We start from the raw sequence: 21,387 nt of genomic DNA on the forward strand, positions 1-21,387 counted from the left end.
GCTTTGACCTCCTATTTGGTGAAGATTTATATGACAGAAGAAAATGGAAATGGAATGATTGGCCTAGAAAAGATGCCACTGTATATATTTTGAGAAGCAAAAAGAATAAGAGTAGTTTGCTCATTGAAACTTCACTTGAAAGGAAATAAACACCTGTAATGAAGTCATTTCTGCTTCTCCAAGGGGTGGGAATCCACCCCTCAGAGCATGCATTTGAACTTGGAAAATCAAACATGAATCCTTCAAGCATCTCAAAGTATCATACAGAAATCGGGAACTTTCCACCAAACATTCCATAGTATTCAAAATGCACTCACACCACGGTGACTCTCATGAGAAATTATCAGAATTTAGATATTCATAGAAAATCTCCAGGAAGCCCAGAAACTAATTTTACCTGCCAGGTATGTTAAGTTAGCATACAGTTGACTTAAAAACACCATTTTTGAAATTAGTTCTTAATTATGATCATGATTAGTTTATCCTTAGACATTTCCTTAGAAAGACTGTTATTTAAAAGTGGCTGTCATCTACAGGCTAGGAGTGTACACCAGTGGTAGAGTGCTTGCTTAGGATACACAAGGTCCAGGGGTTGATCCCCAGCAAATAAATAAGTAAATGCAGTACCATCCAAATTTAATTTTTAAAGGCAATATAAATCATCCAGCTCTGCTCTTGTCATGAAGATATGATCATGAGTTGAATGCCTAGTAGCTGTACCAGCTTCCATGCAGGAAACAATTCTAGATGTTGGCATAAGTGCCCCCTCTGCAATCATCAGAAGCACTGGAAAAACTGAAGTTGGGGCCCTGTCTATCATCAGAAGGATTTTTCCAGTCATCAGAAGGACTGGAAAAACTGAAGTTAGGTCACATCTCCTGAGATTTGAAGGAAGAGATCAGGAAGCAATGGAGAACTGCTCTTTACATAAAAGGTACCCAGAGTCCCAAAGACAGGATCTGGTTTCCAGAAAAATGTGTGACTGCCAGGCCTGTGTGTCAGCTGCCAGCGCTCCTGGATGGGTAGCTTGTGCTTCCCTGCTGCCTTCCCATCCCCACTCTTATGTGGTCACTAGCAAAATCCAGATCCCTTCTGAATCCAGATCCCTTACCTCTCTCCTTTGCTACAGGGAACAGCATAGAAGGAGGTGGGCGTGGACGCTGACTGACAGGACCCAGCATGGCATCCCACTGGGGACAGCTTACCCCTGTGCTTGGTTTCCATGTTGTTGTTTACAGTCTTCAAAAGGCGTCCTTATATGAATAGTATAAGGTAACCAAGGCCAGGTGCCATTTTTACCCAGAAGGAAACATGAAGAAGGTCAAAGCAGCTCAGTAGCCTTCCAGTAGGTGTGTTGGCTCCTGAGCATGGCTCTCCCCTCTCTACCACCCTGTTTTGTTTTCTTTAGTACTTGTTAACTGAGCATCATATAACCCACATGGAATTTTTGGGGTGCTTTTAGAGGGGACCCAAAGATAGGAAAGTCACCTTGAGGGTACATAGTTCTAGTTTTTAAAAAATATTTATTTATTCATTTATCCTAATTAGGTATATATAACAGCAGAATGCATTTTGATTCATTGTACACAACTGCAGCACAACTTTTCATTTCTCTAGCTGTATAAGATGTAGTGTTGCACCATATGTATAGTCATAGGCACACCAGGGTAATGATGTCCGTCTAGTTCCACGATCTTTCCTGCCCCCATACCCACTCTCCTCCCCTCTTTTTTTTTTAATAATTGTAAAATGCAACTTTGGTCTTATTGTGTTCTTTCTTTTTTCTTAAGCAGATGAAAAACTCGGAGAATCGCCATGCAGTGAGTTCCCAGTACAGGATGCATTCTTACTATGGGCCTCCCTCCTACCTGGGCCAGAGTGTGTCCCAAATCTTCACCTTTGAGGATGGCCCTTCCTACTCGGAAGCCAAATCGAGTGGTAGGTGTCTGCTCTCAGGCTGGCTTTGGGGGTGGGGATGTGCAGCCAACATGGGGGGTCCTAACCTCTCTGATGGCTGATATCTGTTGGGAAGTTCCTTGTGTGTGAAGCTGAGATAACTATCCTTTAAAGTATTTAGCAATGGATTGATTTTTGCTTTGCTTGATTTTTTAATATGATAATTTTTTCTGAGTACAACAGTAAGATGTGAAACTTCTATTCAAAAGCTAAAAATGTATTTTCTACAGGCTCAGCGTGCAACAGGGTCACTCCTGTTGGTGGTGGCTGTGCTGGGAATCAGACTCGGGGCCTTGTCCCTTCTAGGCAAGTGCTCTACCACTGAGGGTACACAGGGATACTTTAAATGTGGTTCAAGTCTCAGGATTTTTTCTTGAAGTGAATTTCTGAATACTGAATACTTGTTTCCCAAAGATTTTCATTTTAAAATGTGAAGGTGTATTCATCTTTTGGGGGGAAAATAAAATAACATAATAAAACATTTTTTAATACAGTCAATCTCAGAGTTTATGCAGTAGCAATGCAAATAACTCTGATATAATGGCTTTAAAATAAAAAATGACTGTTTAATGAACCAAAGCACTTTGAAGTACACAATTCCTCAACTTCACTTTTAACCTTCTCCCCAACATTTATGCTGTGATGATAGGCAGGTCTTTTATGGCTGCTGTTTCCAGATGCTGTTTTTAAGTCCTTTATATTTATGCATCATCTTTTGATTTAGAAAATTGAGAAGCAAACACAGTCGAGGCAGTAAGTGGAAATCGAGGCCTTAGTGAGTGATTGGAAGAGACACTGATTTGTCAACGCTTACTCTATAATAAATAAAAGGAGAAGTTTGGTTTCCAAATAACTTGACTATGGAGATCATATTTGTTTGCAGAGCAGACGTTTTGAGAATCAGAAACATGCCTTGATTTTAAAAATCAGAACACTAAAATCTTAAAAAGCTGGGCAAGTTATGCTTTGTTTGCTATATTAAAATAAAATATCGGCTTCCATGCCCATCTGCCTACCTTATGTATAAATATTGAAAGTTATGTCAAGCTAAAGATGTTAAATAATAAATAAAATATTTTTAAAATGGTGGCTTCTATTAATATAGAATACATAAGTCAGGGGAGCTAATTTGAGCTGTAGAGACTGAAGTATACATTGCTGATTGCAGTTTCATTTTTATTAATAATCATTCTTTTGGGAGTGGGAAAGCATACCTCTACTTCATAAACATTCATTTTGTGTGCTCTATGCCCTATGGTCCTTCTTGCATGCTGCCTTGGATTCTGTATAAAATCTGGATCATAAGCTACTTGAAGACAGAGGACTCATCTCATATGCCTTTTTACTTGCTATGATGACTTGTTTGCTGCTTATTGGTTGAGCAAATGGATGAGTGACTGACACATTTTTGAGTGAGCTTTCTCTGTAAGGAACCCAGACATAAAAAGTTCAGAAGCCTCCTGCATTGCTTGTCAGATGGAGCCAGTGAGCAGTTTGGGTTTGAAGCAGTTAAAGAAACGTTTGTTCAGATAGAAAATTAAAACTGAAACCCACTTGTAGGAAGAAATTGCTTGAGCTTCTTACTCCAGGAATAATGGAGTATATTTAGAAGCACTGGCATTCTGGAGACAAAGGTGTAAATTCAGAGCAGGGCAGTAAGACAAAAATATAAGAGGCAATTTATTAGAGCAGAGAAGAAGGAACTTGGAGAAGAGCAGTAGGCATGGGAATTTATGGCAGAAAAAGAAGTGACCAGGAGGAAAGAGGTTACAGTCCAGGAAAGTGAGGCCAGCATAGCAGTGCTCAGAGGGGAAAACTACTGGAATTTCTTACAGCTTTTCCAGGGACGTATAGAATTGAACACATGGGTGTGAGAAGGCCCCAGGTTTGACTGCTTGGGACCCTCTGACTCCATTGCAGTTCATCTGGAGCTCGAGCTATGGGAATGAGTGGGTTAGCCAGGAAGAGCTACAGTGAAATCTCAGTAAATATTTACTTTGGAATTACTATGGATAAAGAGAATATGAATTAATAGGACATCAAGTCCCAGCTAATTTTTGAAAGAAATGTGGCTTTATAACTTCTAAAGATGTGCTGTCTTCGGGTTTAGTGCATGGCATTTGAACAGAGCAGATGGGAATGGAAAGGGAAAATTGTGTTTGGGGACAAGAATGCCCAGTAGACCATCTTTAGGGACATGGGATTCTATTTCATCTTCAGCATTGACAGAGTGGGGAGAACTTTGGGGCAAGTTAGGCCCTTTGTTAAGTGGGGCTGAGGTGGGGAGGGGTGGGGTGGGATGAGGGACATCATTATACTTACTCATGAGAAATTCAGGAAGGCTGGCTGATTTACCAGTGCCTTTTAGCAGTCCAAGTTCCTTTGGTTGCTTGCTTTAACAAATAGGTTATAATTTCAAAGAAGTAAATCAATTATTTTAAGGGGAACTTCTAAATGATTTGAAGAACATTTTTTAAATAGATAATGTTTTCTTTAAAATCCTATTTGAGTATAAATGTGTCTCTTAAATCCATGTTTCTTCAGTTTTTTTAAAGGTAAACGTAAGCTTAGCTTCTCTTCAGCATCTGAATAAATGAATCTGACTACAGTGTTTTCCTGTGATTTTGGTGAAATTGGTAACATGAAAATAGAACGTTAAGGGGGAAAGATTCACAGGAGAAGTTTTCCTTTTCCCTCTTCACATTTTTTTTAAATAAACAAAATTTGCACCATTCCCTCTCTTTTCCATATCCTGGAAAGTGTCAATGGTTGGATCAGAGAGATGTGGGCTGGGTCCTGTAGAAGCCACTGAAACTAAGTGAGATGAGAAGCAATTATAGGATTTTTAGCAGATGTTGACATGTCCTGCTTGTGGTTTTTAGAGATGGCCCTGACTACTGTTTAAGAGTGGACCATAGGGATGCAAAGGTAGAAACAGGGAGACCAGTTAGAAGGCTATTGCAGTCACTCTAGCAAAAGATGATCTTGGCTTAGTGTGGGAGCAAGGTGGTGATGACAAGTGGTTGAATTCTGGATATGTTCAGAAGACAGAACTGACAAAATTTGCAGATGGGATTGGGATACAACAGAAGGAAAGGAAGTGGAGGATGACTTCATGTTTTTGACCTGATCAAGTAGAAGATTGAAGTCTCCATTTTTTTGAGGTAAAAGACCATGGGAAAAAAGAGGTTGGTGGGAATTAGAAGATTTTTTTTTTCTGCAGTGTTGTAAATTGAACCCAGGGCCTTACACATGCTAAACAAACACTCTGCTACTGAACTATGTTCCTAGATCCTAGGAGATTAATTTGCATATGTTAAATTTGGAATATCCATGAGGCACCCAGGTAGATTGTTAGGTGGGAGCTGGATATTGAGAGGAATATCCTGCTAGAAATGAAAATTTTGAGAATTTGATGATGCATTGATGTTAGTGTGATCCATCACCTAGAGAAATAGATGTAAATGGAAAGTAAAGAACCAAGGCTGAATCTGGAGCCCTCCTGCATTTAGTGTTCTGATGGATGGGGAACACCAGCAATGGAGAGGGCATTGAGGAGCACCTAATGAGGAAGCAAGAAACTGCAGGGGAGTGGTGTCTGCAAGCCAGGTGAAGACAGTGTTTCAATGAGCAGAGCCAAACAGACTGACAGGTCAAGAGAGACGAGCACTGGAATTGACCATTGGCTGTTGCCAGGTGGAAATGATGGATGACCTCATTAAGTGGTTGCTTTTGTGGGGAGGTGGGGACCAAAGCCTGATTGTATATTAGTAGTGCGTGGGACAGAAGAACAGGGGCAGTGAGTACAGACAGCTCTTCAGGGAGTTTCCCCAAAAGGGAAGTGGTGAGATGGGCAGTCACTAGAGGGGAGAGGAGATTGATAGGTGTGTGTGTGTGTGTGTGTGTGTGTGTGTGTGTGTGTGTGTGTTTGTTGATAAGAGTGATGCAGTTGAGGGGAAAACTTGCTGATACAGCTGATGTGTGGGGACACAATTGCTCTAGCAGTGTCCCTGAGTAGGCAAGACAGGATGGGACACAGGGTGGTGGTGGGTCTTGCTGGTGCTTTGTTAATCGTCCAAGAGAAGAGATGAGTAAAGGAATTGAAAATAAATGGAAATTTCATAGCAGTTTGATGAAGCAAGTTTATATCCAGTGAGCCTAATAAAAAACTGGGGCTTGTATTTTTTTGCCTTTCATTTTTTTTATTGAGGTAAAATACACCTAACACAGAATCATCATTAAACATTTTAAAGTACACAGTTCAGTGGCATTTGGTATATTCATAGTGTTGGGCAACCATCACTTCTGTCCAGTTACAAGTCTCTCATCCACCCCAGGAGGAGGCCTTGTACCCATGAGGCAGTTATTCTCCTTTCCTGAAGCCTCTGGAAACCACTAATCTGCTTTCTGGACAAGCACTCTACCACTGAGCCACATCCCAGCCTCCTCTAAAATGCTTCCTATCTAGATTTAGCTATTCTGGATTTCATGTAAATGGGATTATCTAGTATGTGGCTTTTTTTCTTTTATTTGTTCTTTTAAGATATGCATGACAGTAGAATGTATTTTGGCATATTATACATACATGGAGTATAACTTATTCTAATTAGAATCTAACTCTTATGGTTGTACATGATGCAGAGTTACCCTGGTCATGTATTAAAATACAAGAATAGGAAAGTTATGCCTGATTCATTCTGCTATCCTTCCTATTCCCTTCCTCTTTTCCTTTTTTTCATTCCCCTTTATCTAATCCAGTGGACTTCTATTTTTCCCCTCCCCATCCTCCCTTGTGGATTAGGAACTACATACCAGAGAAGTGGTATGTGGCCTTTGTGTCTGACTTCTTTCTCTAAGCCTAATGTTTTCATGGTCCATCTAAATAGATCAATACTACATTCCTTTTTATGGCTAATATTCTATGATATGGATAGATCTCATTTGTTTATTAGTTAATGGACATTTGAGTTCATTCCATCGCTTGGCTGTTATAAATAGCACGAGTATGCAGTACACATCTTTGTTGGACTATCTGTATTCTGTTCTTCTAGACATACACCAAGGAGTGTATGTTAGTCAGCTTTTTATCACTATAACAAAATACCTGAGATGATTAACCTGTAGAGAAAAGGTTTATTCTTGCTCATGGTTTTGGAAGTTTTAGTCCCTGAGAAGTGGCACCATTGCTTTAGGTCTTTGATGGAGATGCTAGATGGCAGGGGTGGGAGTGTGTGGTGGAGCAAAACCACTCACCTAATTAGCCAGGAAGCAAAAAGAAAGGAAAAGGCCAAGATCCCACATTCTCCTTCAAGGGCACTCCCAAGGACCAGACTAAAGTTAAATGGAATTGCTGGATCACATACAAGTTCTTTGTTTAATTTTATAGAGGAACACCAACTCTTTTCCACTGGACTTTACCATTTTACATGCCAACCTTAATGTATGAGGGTTTCCATTCCCCATATCCCTGCCAACACCTGTATTCCATTTTTTTTTTCAATTAATGGCTCTAGTACTTCATTTATATCAACTTATTTTAAAAGTATCACACTAGGGGGATTAGAAACTGAAAAAAAATTAATACAAAACAAACCATAGGTCCTTCCCTACAGAAGGATGTAAGTGGAGGACTGACTCATGTGATAGTGTGACCAGTTCCTAGTAACAGAAGGACACTGTTCAGGGGGCAGTAGGGGGAACATTCTGGAAATGTTGCCTCTTCATCTAGGGACATTGCAGCACCTCTTTTTAATAGGTGTGCACATGTCTGCAAGTGGGTAACGGTTCCTATCTGTAAATAGGTGCCTTTTTTGGCTCTTGAGTGTTAAGTCCTGGGAAACATGGCTGGATGACATTAACACCTGCAACGTAGCTTAGGCTTAACATGGTGAAAGTGAACATCTTAGATCTTGCCTGTCTATTTGGGGATCTCATTTTAAATAGGAGCAATGGTGTCTCCTGTTTCTTTTGGGCTTCTCCTGCCTCAGACACAGAGGTAGGCTCCCACACACTCACCCTTCCTTCACATTGAGCCTGTGCTCTTTCTAGGAGAAAGAGTCAGACACTTGAGGCGGTGCTTGTATCTGGAGGTTTTCACATATTACTTAACATGCAGAGGGTGTCAGATGAGGTACAGGGCATCTGCCTCTGCCCAAAGGTCAGAAATCCAGGTCAGTGGAAGGGCCTCTCAGATTGAAGACCTCGTGTTCCTTCAGTGACATCAGAGCACCATGCAGAGAGGCCTCTGTGCTTCCAAATGGGGCTTTTTGAATTCATTCAGCGTTAGTGGTTTTGTAGGGCAGTGTAGATGTGTCTGATTCAGCTAATGTGCTCTTCCCCCATAGTAAGTACACGTAATATGGCTAAGTTGTCACCCCAGCAAATGGACTTGCCTAAAGATGCACTTTGGAGCTAGACTTTGGGAAAAGGTCATCTGGCAGAACTTCCCGGTTGCAGTGAGAATCGAGGCCGTGCTGCTAGTTGGAAGCACCCTTAGATCTCCTTGCTTGCCATCCAGGAGGCCAGAGCCACCTTTTATGTGAGTGAGATGACATTCTAAAGTGAGTGGTAACGCAGTAAAAGATGGCAGGTGTGATCAGGCCTTCTGCTCCTTCTGGCAGCATTGGGTTGGTGTTTCCGGCAGTTCTTCCCATAAGGGAGAAGAATGTTCTGGAACATTTAGAATCAGACTCAGACAGGAAGGACAGGAGCTAAGGAATCTGAGGTGGCTTCTGTGTGTGTTGTACCCTGAGTTGTGTGGCAAGCCTGGAGGAGAAACACTGACCCTTGTCTCCCTGCTTTAAGGAAAACTGAGTGCGTTTAATGCAACATTTAGAAAATGTTGAGTTTAATTCAAACTTGGCAGTTTAGGAAATGACTTATCAGTTGCTAAATTTCAAAGAAAAGAGCACTGGGCTGGTAAACCTATTTTCCTTATGTGACCTTTAGTTTTAGCTTTGCACAGAGGTAAGTGGAGCATTCATTGGCAAGGACCCGTGTAGGCCAACACAATGGAGGAAATGGATTCTACCCTTGCCGGCAGGAGGGGAGTCTGGCTCAGATACCCAACTCTTAGCCTGACAGAAAGATGCTCAGTTAATGTATTAGAGCTCCAGTTCCCTCTTTCAGAAAGTTGAAAAAATAATAACATTATCTATTTTATATATGGGACACCTAAAGAATTGTGTAAAAGCATGGCTACAGTTCTGTTGTCATGTGAAGAGTGTCACTTACATACTTTTCTACTTGGCAGGTGCCTGGCAGTAGGCTCTACAAATGAAAGTGACTGTAGTCATTAAAGAGGATTTAGTTTTAGCTTATCTTGAGCCCTGATGTACTCTGTGTGTGTGTGTGTGTGTGTGTGTGTGTGTGTGTGTATGTGGTGATTCTAGAACTTACTTAGACATCATGCTGTGCTGAATGAGGAAAATGGAGTGTACTAATTTTAAGTGTATTATCAACATTTAGAAGTGTCACCTTTGAGGATTTGTTTTTACTATATCACACGTTTGCTAAATATGGAATACAAAGAAAAACCACCAGAGAGGAGGGATATTTGAGGGCACCAGCAGGTCCAGGAGAAGCTTGACGACTTGCTGTTTGGGGAACACAAATAGAGTTGTTTTTTTCAAACCTTTTTCTTTTTCCATGAAAAGTGCACCCTATAAGGCAAACAGAAAGATTAAAACCTGATGGGCCCCTGACACGTCCTGTGTGTAAAATTCCATTGACCAGACCACCCCAGGCTGTCATGTAGAGACAGACCCCCACCCCCATGGGCTCACTCACATAAGGAAAGGGCTCAGCCTTGTGGCATGGTAGCAAGAATTACCAGGGTGTGTTCTCACACACACAAGGTTGGCTCATAATTATCCAGGAGCCTAGCATTGTGCTGTATTCTCAGAGAGCTCCTAGGGTGGTTCCTGGCCTCTTGGAAGAATAAGAAACCAACTGTTGGATGTGTTTTGCTCATTCCTTCCTGATCTGAAAATTATGCATCTCCATGGGGTGTAACTGCTAGACCTCAAACACCCTGGATTTGTATCATATAGAATCTTCTTTTTGGAAAATTCAAATTTTAAGGACTTAGTTCCTTAAAATGTGACTGGTTTTAGATTAAGAATGCAGCCCTGCAAGAAGGTCTGGAGGGTTTAATCAATATGCACACTCGACAGAGATGTAGGCAGAGTGCTGGGATTGCCTCCAGCCCTTGTTGGTAGTGTTTCTGAGGAAAAGCCAGCTCATGGTATGAACTCAGGGCTCCCAGTCACTTTTGCTGGGTGTTCTTTCTGCTTTATTTTCTCTCTGTTCCCTTCCTTTACTCTTCCTTCCCTTACAAACACTTGGGTAGTTCTTCAATAACTATAAGTCAATGCCCTGGGCACTTTATGGATGTGACTTACCTAATCCTTATATTATTATCCCCATTTTACAGATGAGGATACTAAGGCATAGAGACGATGGATGGAAGGTCGGAAAGAGAGGGCGGTCCTTTCCATGTAGAGGAACTGAGGCCTGGTGGTGATGTCATTTGTTAAGCCTCACTGGCCTAAGATCTGCAGTTTTGGTGTTTGAACTATTTTCAAGGAAATTTGGCTGTGATTGGAGGTCAATAGTGCACTTGGAAATGTCTTGTCTGCTGGGACTAAAAACATGCTGCAGTAGCACTTTTTTCTCTGTAGTGGGAAAATGCCAAAGCCTGGCCCCTTTGCACAGGCCTCATACAGGGAGGTGTGGGGGCATCTTTCTCTATTGTGCTGGTGTCAGCAAAAAGCTCCAAAGCAGCCAAACCCCACCGACGCATCAGGTGTGGCATTTCCCTTTACATCTTTATGATGAGAGCACAGTGAAGTCGCCTTTAGTTTTGTGGTTATATTTGGACTTTGTTTTTATTTAAAAGGAACAAGTCAGGTGCAAGTGTTCATATTTGACAAGGGCGGGTGTAAGATTAAATAACTAGTTATAAGCTTTGAAATTATATGCACAAATGGGAACACCACCAGGTACTTTTGAAATAATTATTCTTTTTCTTCTGGGTTGTTTTTTTGTTTTTGTTTTTGTGGTCTTAAGCTGATCAATAGTCACAAACACTCCTTGTTAATTTATTTTTAAATTAGTGAGAATAAAGGATCTGCCAATTTCCCCCTCATAGTTTTGGAGAAAGATATTAACTTATGTCCTCCTAGTCCATCAGTGGCTTATCAGGACTTTGCTCTTCACATCTTTCACTTGTTCTTTGAAAGCTCCCAGTTTGGTGCACAGAGCCACGCACACATCCTAAGTCTACCTGCATCCTTACTCATTCGGTGACCATTGTACTTAAAAATCCTGGCAAGGCAATGTCTACACAGGTGTCCTCATAGGGTATGACTTGGTCACTTGGTTAGAGCCTCCAGCATCGTCACCCATAGATTTCTTCCTTTGAATCTGACTTGAGTCCTCTGTGCTTTTTTTCGGGCACAGTGTGGAGTAACTCAGGAGTTTATTTTCCCTGCTTGGCTCTTCAGAGGCACGGCCCAGGCCAAGTACAACTTGAATAACCTTCAGGAAAGCTGTGCTGTCCTTCTGTCGGCCGCTGTCTTTGAAAATTGCCTCCAGAGTTAGTGAGCAGGAACAGTTAAGATTTACAAACAATGATGAAGCTTGTCATGCATCTTTCACCATTCATCATCCAGGTGCCGTGCCTGGGCGGTGAAGTGTTCTTCATAAAAACCAGCTCAGTGTGAAATACACCTCGCTGCAATGTTTACTGCTCTGAAGCTCGTCAGCGGCCCTTTATAGTAAATCCAGATTGCGATGTGACATTACAGTATATCATTGCCCGGCGCGGTGGGGTTTACACTAGGAATGAGTGCAGTGCACACCAGATGAGGTGTCCAAATTGAGTTATGTCAGAATTTGGCTGTTATATGGGGATAGCTTTTGTTTTCTGAACACTGAAAGTTAGCTTTATATGTATTTATATTTATATAGAGGCATATACTTCTCATCGAGCACATATACACAGGGTATACAATATATGCTGAGGTCAGGTTCCAAATGGGCTTCTGGAATAAAGAGTGGTGACCAGATTTTATGTACCTTCCAAACTATTGTTCTTCAAAATCAGTGTAAGTGGAATCTTTGGGGGAGAACTAGAGTAGATGGTTATTTCTTCGTAGAAGGGTTTGATCTTGCTGTGTGTAAATGTGTAAAGTGGTCATATTCACTATCCTTTCTTACAAAACAAGGAACCCTTTCCCCTGGGATTGTTGTTGCACACCAGAATGATCCCTTTGATAGGAGGGCAAAGAGAAAAAACCCCACAGGACGGATTCCATCTGCTGCTGAGTACCTTGCCTGTCCTCTTGAGCACAGGCACTAGGGGAGGTCTCTGAAGTCAGTTGCTTATTTACAGTTTTTTAGTGGGTATCAAAATCCAAGTACCGCCTCTGTTATCTTGAAAGATGCTGCTTCCAAGAAGAGATTTATGGTGTTTTAGTCTAAATCTGCAAAATAAAAGAGCACACTGAATTTATTGCATGATCAGGTTTATTTACATTCATCCTAAAAGCGCCAATATTAAAAATGAGCTCCATAAAAAAATAATATTCAGAGATAACAGCAGGCTCTGCAGTCCCATGATCATCTGCTTAACACACATATTTTAAAACTCTCTGTTAACTGTAGCAGGGTTGTCAGGAGAACCGTTTTGTGGTCTTATCACACCTGGCTCTTCATTGAATCCAGCGTCTTTCCTCCATTTACACCTGCATCAAATCTAGGTTAGGGGCCCTCACTTTAGCCACAGAGGTAAACACAGCTTTCTTGTCTGTGTTCTCTCTTTTTCCTGGTTGTTTCCTCCTAGTGGCCATGTCTTCTTATTCAAGATTGATTAACAGCGCCATGTCTGAGCTTTCTGAAGCAGCAGCAGGAAGCTGTCAGAATGTATGGTGATGGCCTCTAGGGACCATAGAGGAGCCAGGAGCCTTCCATTGGCTTTCACTCCTGAAGCCCAGATCAGCCTGGATTCACTTTGCCTAATTGGTTGGGCCACCTACACAGGCACTTCATAAGGATTTTGAGATAAACACAGTATACCCAGTTAAATCTAAATTTCAGATAATAAAAATATTTAATAGAAGCATGTTCCCCAAATTTTGATTACACTGAGAATTCTTCATTGTTTCTAGAATTTAAACTCAACTGAACATCCTGTGTTTTTATTTGCTAAATCTGGCCACCTTTCAGGCCCACAAATGTCTTCTGGACCACCCCAGGGAAGAGGGCAGGATTGGAAATGGACCCCAGGAGAGCAATGCCAGAAGTTTTAAGAGTTGTTTCATTTTTATTTCTATAGGAACAGTCCAAGAGGTGGCGCTGATCATGCTTGAAACAGTTTTCTATTTTGGTTGAAGTCATTTCATGGATGTCTCAGTAAATTTCTGGATTGAAATCTATCCTTGAACATACTGTTATTTCTTCTTCTGTTTAGCACATTTTCATCAGATGTCTTTTGCCTGGCATATTAATGGCCCTGTACTCTCCTGTGGGGCCAGTTCCTCAGTCTCTCTTTCCTTAATCCCTCCAGGATATAAACTGATCTCTCAGTAAAGGAGTGATAAACTATACGGGTGCCTGTTGTGTAGGGGGGTGGGGGGTGGGGCTAGAACTTATGCTATAGGAGATGACCCAAGGCTAAACATGGCTGCAGTGGTCACCAGAAGTCGGCCGAGCCTTAGGGACACCTCTCTTCCCTTCCTTGTCCCTAAGCTTCTGTAGGGTATGAAATCCAGTAGTCCTGGGCCCCGCTGTCTTGATCTTATTGAAGATTTGTTTGGGGTCTTCTCCATAAACTTCAGGGATAGTTTCCTGCTTCAGCTAGAAAAACCAGGATTACAGCAAAACTCTAGAGGTAAGTGCTCCAAATATGCCACCTTTTCCATGTATGCTTCACCTTTGTTACTTAAATGTCCTCAGAAGTAGGATGGAGCTGGATTTTTTTGTTTATTTATAACAGCTTTATTGAGATATAATTCACATACCATAAAATTCACCCTTTAAAATATACAATCCAGCGGCTTTTAGTATATTGACAGTGTTGTGCAACTGTCACCACTATCTGGTTCCAAGACATTTCTGTCATCCCAGAAAGAATCCCCATATGCAGAGCAGTAACTCCCCATTTCTCTCTTCCTTGCAGTAAGTACAAAAAGGTAATTTGCTAGTCTACCTTTTTGTACCTACGGGTTGCCTGATCTGGATGTTTTATATAAATAGAACTAGATGATATGTAGCCTTTTCTGTCTGCTTTAATTTTGCATGTGTTCAAGGTTCATCCATGTTGTAATGTGTATCAGAGTTTTGTTCTTTTTTATGGCTAAATAATGTTCCATTATATGGAAGGAGTTGGTCTATTTTGAGTTCAAAAACTTGTACAGGACCCAACAAAATCTTCAATGATTTTTCAAAATGAAAGATGTACTTCATGTTGTACTATTTAACCTTCAGCCCTTTCATCTGAACACATGAAGAGGCATAATGAGTAGAGCCTACTGTATGAGGAGAGAGGAATGTGCTGGGCAGGGATCTGCAGCAATGCCTGCTGTGTTATTTCCTGTTTCATGCTGATACTCTTGTGTCAGTCTACTTGGGCTGTCATCATAAAGTACCATGGGGGTGGGGAGGGGGGACTTAATAGAAATTTGTTTCCTGACAGTTTGGAGGCTAAAAGTCCAAAATCAAGGTGCCCTGAGGGCTGGTTTCTAGCAAGGCCTCTGCCTCTGTGGTGTGGTCTGCCATCTTCTCACCTGTGTCCTCCTTACAGGGCTTTTCCTGTGTGCAGTGGGGGAGAGAGAGAGATAGATATGGATCTGTTCTCTCTTCCTGAAGAACTCGAGTCCTATCAGACCTCGGGTAACCCCAGTTATCTCCTTATTAAATACCCTGTGTCCAAGTTCGGTCACGTTGGGGCCTAGGGCTTCACCAGTCTGGAAGGGAGGGACGCAGTTCAGCCCATAACACTGTGGAGGGCTCTCTGTCTCCAGATGTCTGTCTTCTCCAGGAGGTTCTTGGGAAACAGGAAACAGTTGCTGAGCTGTGGCGGCTGGTGTGTACAGAAGAATGGAGTTTGTTTCCTGCTTCCTGCCTCCTGTCTCAGGTGGCTGGCCATTCCGCCCTCTCCCACTGTGACACAGTGAGCCGGTCCCTCTCCTGCCTTTGGATCCCGAGCCAGGGCAGTTTCTCGGATGAGAACTCCTGCACACCCCACCACCTGGAGCTCTTTGTTCTAGACTGTTGCTCTTCATTTCCTCACCATCCCCCTGCAGTGTGACCCACTCCTTCATTCCATTCCATCCTATCCTGTCTTGTCTGAATTTTGAAGGGGAAAAAATGCTGATTCCTTTCCCTTGAAGTGCTCTTTATTAACCTTGAACAGTTTAACTCTGATGTACTACCACAGATGGGAGAGTCTGCCAGTTTCCCCAGCAAATACGGCAAGGAATCTGGGCCTCTGGTGTAGGGGCAAGGATGTCAAAGGAGCGCATTGTTTTCCAGGTGTTAGGAACCAACGCGAAGGTGGCAGCTTCAGTCACCCTTTCATGAATTAACTTGACTGATCAGCCAAACATGAAAATTGATCCCTCACTCTGTGGAACACCTTGACATGGATCATTTTGTTTAATTTTAACAACTGTCTTATTAGGTAGCAAGATTTTTTTTTTTCCTTTTCTTTCTGACACCAACCTGGTTCTAATACCAACTGGGTGTCCTACAATTCCCTTCAGTGCTGACACTCATTAACTCTCTAGAGTTTGCCCAGACCCCAAGCTTAAAGGCTCAGTCTTACAAAACTTCCCCCATTTCAGGCTGCAGTCAGAATTAGAGTGCTCAGCCTTTCCACGTTTCTACCAGGCTGACTAAAACTCAAGGATTCTTCCTTTAGTTCTTCCTTTAGGCTCAGTAATTCACTTGGACAACTCCAAGAACTTGGGAAATGCTTTACTATTATGGTTTTTCTATAAAGGATTCAACTTGGGAACAGCCACGTGGAGAGATGCATGGGGTAGGGTACTGGAAGTGAGCCCAGGTGAGGGGCTCAGAGCCTCCATAGTCTCTCAACCTTCCATGCTTCTGGCAGTCAGCCCCCATCCAGAGGTCATCTAGGGGCCCTCCAGGAGTCACCTCATTAGTCACCCTTATCACTCAGGAAATTCCAAGGGTTTTAGGAACTCTGTGCCTGTAACTGGCACAAAGACAAAATACCTTTCTGTTATACCACAGGTAGGCAGAGCAAAATCACTGACCCTGCTATAGAGAGGAGCGAATTGCTGAACAGAGCCCAGATTGCACAGCTGGGGGTGGAGCCAGGCTGTGGCTGAGTGTCCGCTTCTGAACTTAGAAATTAGGTCACCGCTGTAGCAGCATGAACAGGTGGGACCCTTAAGAAGTGACCAGGTCATGAGGGCCCTGCCCTGGTGAATGGATTAAGGCTGTTACCACGGGCAGGTTGGCTCTCCCAGAGATGGACTCCTAACAAAGGAGGAGCTCTGTCCCATTGCCTGTCTTGTGCCCTTGCCCTCTTGCCTCTGCCAGAGGACAACGTGGAGAGAAGGCCCTTGCTGGGTGCTGGCCCCATGCTTTTCTAACCTCTCAGTCTCCAGAACCGAGAGCCTAATACATTGTTCGTTATAAATTCCCCGGTCTCAGGTATTCTGTTATAGCAGCATAAATCAGACTAACACAAGCTCTGGATGATCTCATCTCTCCTGACTTGTTGCTCAGGGACTCTTTGCCACCTCAGGCTCCAGCATTGAATCTCCTGTCTTCAGCCTAATGTCTTAGACCGTTCCATCCTGAACAGTAGCTACCAGTCAAACAGGGCTGTTTAGATTTTAATTAGTTAAAATTTAAAATCCAGTTTCTCTATCATGCCAGTCACATTTTGAGTGCTTAGCATCCATACGTGGCTAGAAACAGTTTGGACTGCGCAGAAATAGAACATTTCCTCCATCATGGAAAGTTCCATTTGACAGGACTCTTGGACTTTCATAGTGACAGAAAGGGGCAGCTCAGTGCAAAAAGCTGAGAACAAAGGCATGATCACAAGTGCCATACATTCAGCAAATACCATTTTAAAAGTCTAACTGTGGTGGGAACCTCAGCCCTATTCAAATAACCTGTCAGGTTGAGGAGGTGTTTCTGACAGACCTGTTGAGTGAATGCTGAGAAACTTGAGCAGGTCCCTGGACTCAACCTGTGAGGTGCACGTTTTTTAAATAGATGGAGGTGAGTAACTAAAGCCAGACTTGGTTGATCTCAGCCCAATACCCCAGGGTGGAAGATTTGCCTATAGCCTGGGGGCCACCTGTGAGCCTTGGGAACTTGGCAGGGACAGCAGACATTGAAACCAAGGGCTGGGAAAGTGGCACTCACCCTCACAAATACATGACTGTCTCACATCTTATCCCATTCTGTGGGTTTCCTCTTGACTGTTGATATTGTCCTTTGATGCATAGTATTTTAGAATTTTGTTGAAGTCTGGTTTGCTTACTTTTCGTCGGCTGCCTATGCTTTTGGTGTTATAATCGAGAAATTATTGCAAAGTCCGGTGTCACAAAACTGTACTCCCTGTGTTGTCTTGTAAGAGTTGTATACTTTATCTCTTTACCTTTTACCCTAGGTCTTTGATTCATTTTGAGTTAATACTTCTAGGTGGTGTTGGGCAAGAGTCCATCTTTCATTCTTTTGCATGTGGATGTCCAGTTTTCTCAGCACCATTTGTGGACGAGGTTGTCCTTTCCCCAACTGAAATGGTCTTGATACCCAAATGGGAAGGTGGCCGAAGGGTTAAGTTTTGATACTTGCCTGTGGCCTTTTTCTATAAACTTCAGAGAATGTCAAGACAGGAGTGTTGAATTCCAAGCACAGACTTGTGAAGTTGCCAGTTAATGATTCACCCCATCTCTGGTGAATAACTTTCTTGGTTATCTTTTACTTTTATTTACTTGTCTCTGTCAGCCTCCCAACTGTATCTTTACTCCCTACAGTTCAGAGATAGGAGAATAGGATAACAGGGGAAGGGAATCCTTCCAAAATTAGGCTTTATAATAGAGCAGCAAGAATAGTAGTGTATATAAGAGATTGATTCTCCATTTTTCTAATTGGAAGTGGCTAGAGTTTTTCTATTTGAAAGTGGCAAATGTTCATCTTTTAAAAACCCAGTTTTTAAGTCATTCTTAGGCACTTTTGTGCAAGATAAGATACTTCATTGGCAAAGCCCTGATATCTTTCCTGTCCCATAGGAATATTGCTAAGGAAACATACTACCCGGGCCAAGAGCAAGATAAGCAAAGAGGCACAGATGATAATGGCAGGCTGCTTGCAGCCCCAAGTTGTCAATCACCCTTTAATGTTTACAGAAGCAAAAAGTCAATGCGTACTTGTTTTAATTTGACACACTCATGGGTTGAGAGAGTGTAATCGCTGGAGGGGACAGTTAAGTGGCTGTTCCCCTTGTCAGCCTGTCTAGGTCTAACACCAGTGCTAAGCACTCTTCTGATGAGCAATAGATTGGGTTAAATACCGGTGTAATTGCTTGCTTCCGCATGCCGCTCTTGCCATGCCTTGTACTAACTGCGTTTCTATCAGCACTTGCCTGAGGCTGTGAGAGTTTATGTGCAAAGACAGTCGCATGTTCATTTTCATGAATCAATGTCGGTTTTTGAAAAGCTCTTGTTACAATGCTAAGTGGACTGTAATAAATTACACCCCCTCCAGACCCATTGGAGTAAATCAGAAATGTTTATATGTGTCCAAGTGGTCTTTTGTTAGTATAAATGACTTTTTGTTTACTTACCAAACCAAATGTTTGTCTTCAGGAAATGGAGGCATATGATATGTTCATTTTTTAATCCTGTGAATAGTACTTGAAACACTATATTTTCTTAGGGGAAAAGGTCATTCCCCTCAACTCTCTACATAAGTGAAGTTACCCAAGGTCATTTCCAAGGCTGGAGACACTGTTATACCAACTCTGGTGTCAACCTGTCTCCAGACACTGCTTGTATGTGTCAGCGATGCACTGGTCTCTAGAGCACTGGTCCTTGTGCCAGTAGTTTCTAAGCAAAGAAACTAAATTTTGGACAGTGTATTTCTCTTTCTTTAGATTACTGGCTCTATGTCATGAAGTATGTGTGCTACCTGATATTTATTTACTCTGTGAGTCTAGAGAAAACTGTTGAAATGGCTGCGATCATTTTGCAGATCAGGCTAACCAGAGATCTGACCCTTCTTGACTGAACACAGTTATGGAAGGGTTTGATTGTGGGAACTCAACACTATCATTATGAAATATCCATTTCATGTTTAAAGCTAGTTTAAAGAACTATATCATGATTTTCTCTTTTGCTTCTTTCTTTTCTTTCTTTTGGATGCATCATTGTTGTCTTCTACTGATCTTTTTCTTCAAGATTTGCTTGGCCATATTAATAATGTCTCTTTTAATGTAGCACTAATACTTGTTGGTGTTGTTGTTTTGGTGTGTGCTGGGGATGGAATCCAGGGCCTTGCAAATACCAGGCAAACACTGTACCACTGAGCCATGCCCCAGCCCTATAATAATTATTTTTATTGTACATTTTCTTGTTATTCTAAATACACATAATAAAACTTGCCATAAATATTAGCATATAGTTTGTACACAATGCTGTGATACCATCACCACTATCAATTTGCAGAACTTTTTTATCATCCCCCAAAGAAAACTCTTCCCATTAAGCAATATTTTCCCATTTTCTACATCATCCAGATCCTGATAATTTCAGTTGTGCTTTCTGGCTCTATGAGTTTGGCAAATTCTAGATAACCCGTGTGAGTGGAATCACACAAAATTTGTCTTTTTGTGTTTGACTTATTTCGCTTAGCATATTCATCCATGTTGGAGCGCGTATCAAACCCCGTTCATTTTTATGGTTGAATAATATTCCATTGTATGGATATATCACTTTTTTTCTTGGCTCTTCTCTTGATGGGCAGTTAGTTTGTTTCTCCCTTTTGGCTACTGTGAAGTAGTGCAGTTTTGAACATTTGTGTAAACAGTCTGTTCAATTCCCTATCTTCATTTCCCTTGGAGATACCCATAGGAGATGAGTTGCTATGTCATAGGATAATTCCCTATTTAACTTTCTGAAGAACTGCCCATCTTGACCACAGGGACTGCATGGTTTTACATTCTAGTCAGCAATGCACAAAGTTCCCAATTCTCCCACGTTATTCCTGACACTTGTTTTGTTCTATTTGTTTTTTAATTCATAGACTTTCTGGTGGGTGTAATCACCCCCAATATAAATCATTGTGGATTTGGTTTGCATTTCCATGATGTCTGATGATGATGAGCATCTTTTCATGTGCTTATTGGTCATTTGTATATCTTCTTTGGAGAAATATTTATTTACATCCTTAGCCTGTTCTCTCCTAAGAGTATACATATTAGATAAGATTTTAGATCTTTGATCCACGTAAAGTTGGTTTTCACTAATGACACCATTTATTCTGCATGTAGACTTTCCTCTCAGAATCCTTTTTGTCTGTATGGTTACTGGATCCCATCCTAGCCCAATGTCCTGGATAGGTCATCCTCTTCCTTGTGAGGCTTGCTGACCACAGTGCCCACCCTCTGCTCCTGGGACTGCTCACCCGGTCACCAAGGACCTTATTTTGACTCTCTGCTCACTTCTGTTGAATTTATTCTCAAGTTGTGCTAAATGCTAGGTATAATCTTGATTCCCTCTTTGCAGTCCTCTCAACTTCTCTCATTCACTAATTCTCTAATTTAATTAGCCATCACTAACTCTCCAGAATGAATGAAAAGAATTGAGAATTTTTCCTGGTCAGTCTTGTTTTGCAATATTCAGCTTCCCTACATGGGCTGAAAAATGTGTTTATCAGCTCTCCATGACTGTGACAAAATATCTGAGCATATCAGTTTATAAGGAAGAATAGTTTATTTTGGCTCATGGCTTCAGAGGTTTCTCCCATAGTGTCTTGGCAGTGTTGCTTTTTGGCCTGTTTCAGCAAAGTATGTCATGGTGGAAGCAAGTGGCAGTGGAAATCGGTTCACCTGTGGTGTTGGGAAGCAACAAAAGAAGAAAAAGAGTGAAGGTCCCAATATTCCCTTCAAGGGCACCAGTGACCTACCTGTTCCCACTAGGATCTACCTCCAACAGCACCAAAGGCTGGTGACCAAGTTTGGTTCTTTTTTTAAAAATATCTTTATTTTATTTACTTGTTTCTAAGTGGTGCTGAGGATCGAACCCAGGGCCTTGCATGTGCTAGGTGAGTGCTCTACCACTGAGCCACAACCCCAGCCCTGGTGACCAAGTTTTTAACGCAGGAGCTTTGGGGTAGGGTGACATTCTAGATCTAAACCATCCTCTGTTATAGTCTTTATTT

General features: G+C 41.9%; 1 protein-coding gene across 1 annotated transcript in view; it reads left to right on the top strand.

Annotated features, from left to right (window-relative positions):
• Dmrt1 (doublesex and mab-3 related transcription factor 1) overlaps positions 1–21,387 on the top strand; it is a 103,387-nt gene that overhangs the window by 57,961 nt on the left and 24,039 nt on the right. Inside the window, exon 4 of the mRNA XM_027954779.2 lies at positions 1,794–1,938. Coding sequence (XP_027810580.1) covers positions 1,794–1,938 — 145 coding nt within the window. The remainder of the gene's footprint in view (positions 1–1,793; positions 1,939–21,387) is intronic.

The sequence above is a fragment of the Marmota flaviventris genome, chromosome 13 (assembly GCF_047511675.1).
Source record: "Marmota flaviventris isolate mMarFla1 chromosome 13, mMarFla1.hap1, whole genome shotgun sequence".
Classification (NCBI taxonomy): domain Eukaryota; kingdom Metazoa; phylum Chordata; class Mammalia; order Rodentia; family Sciuridae; genus Marmota; species Marmota flaviventris.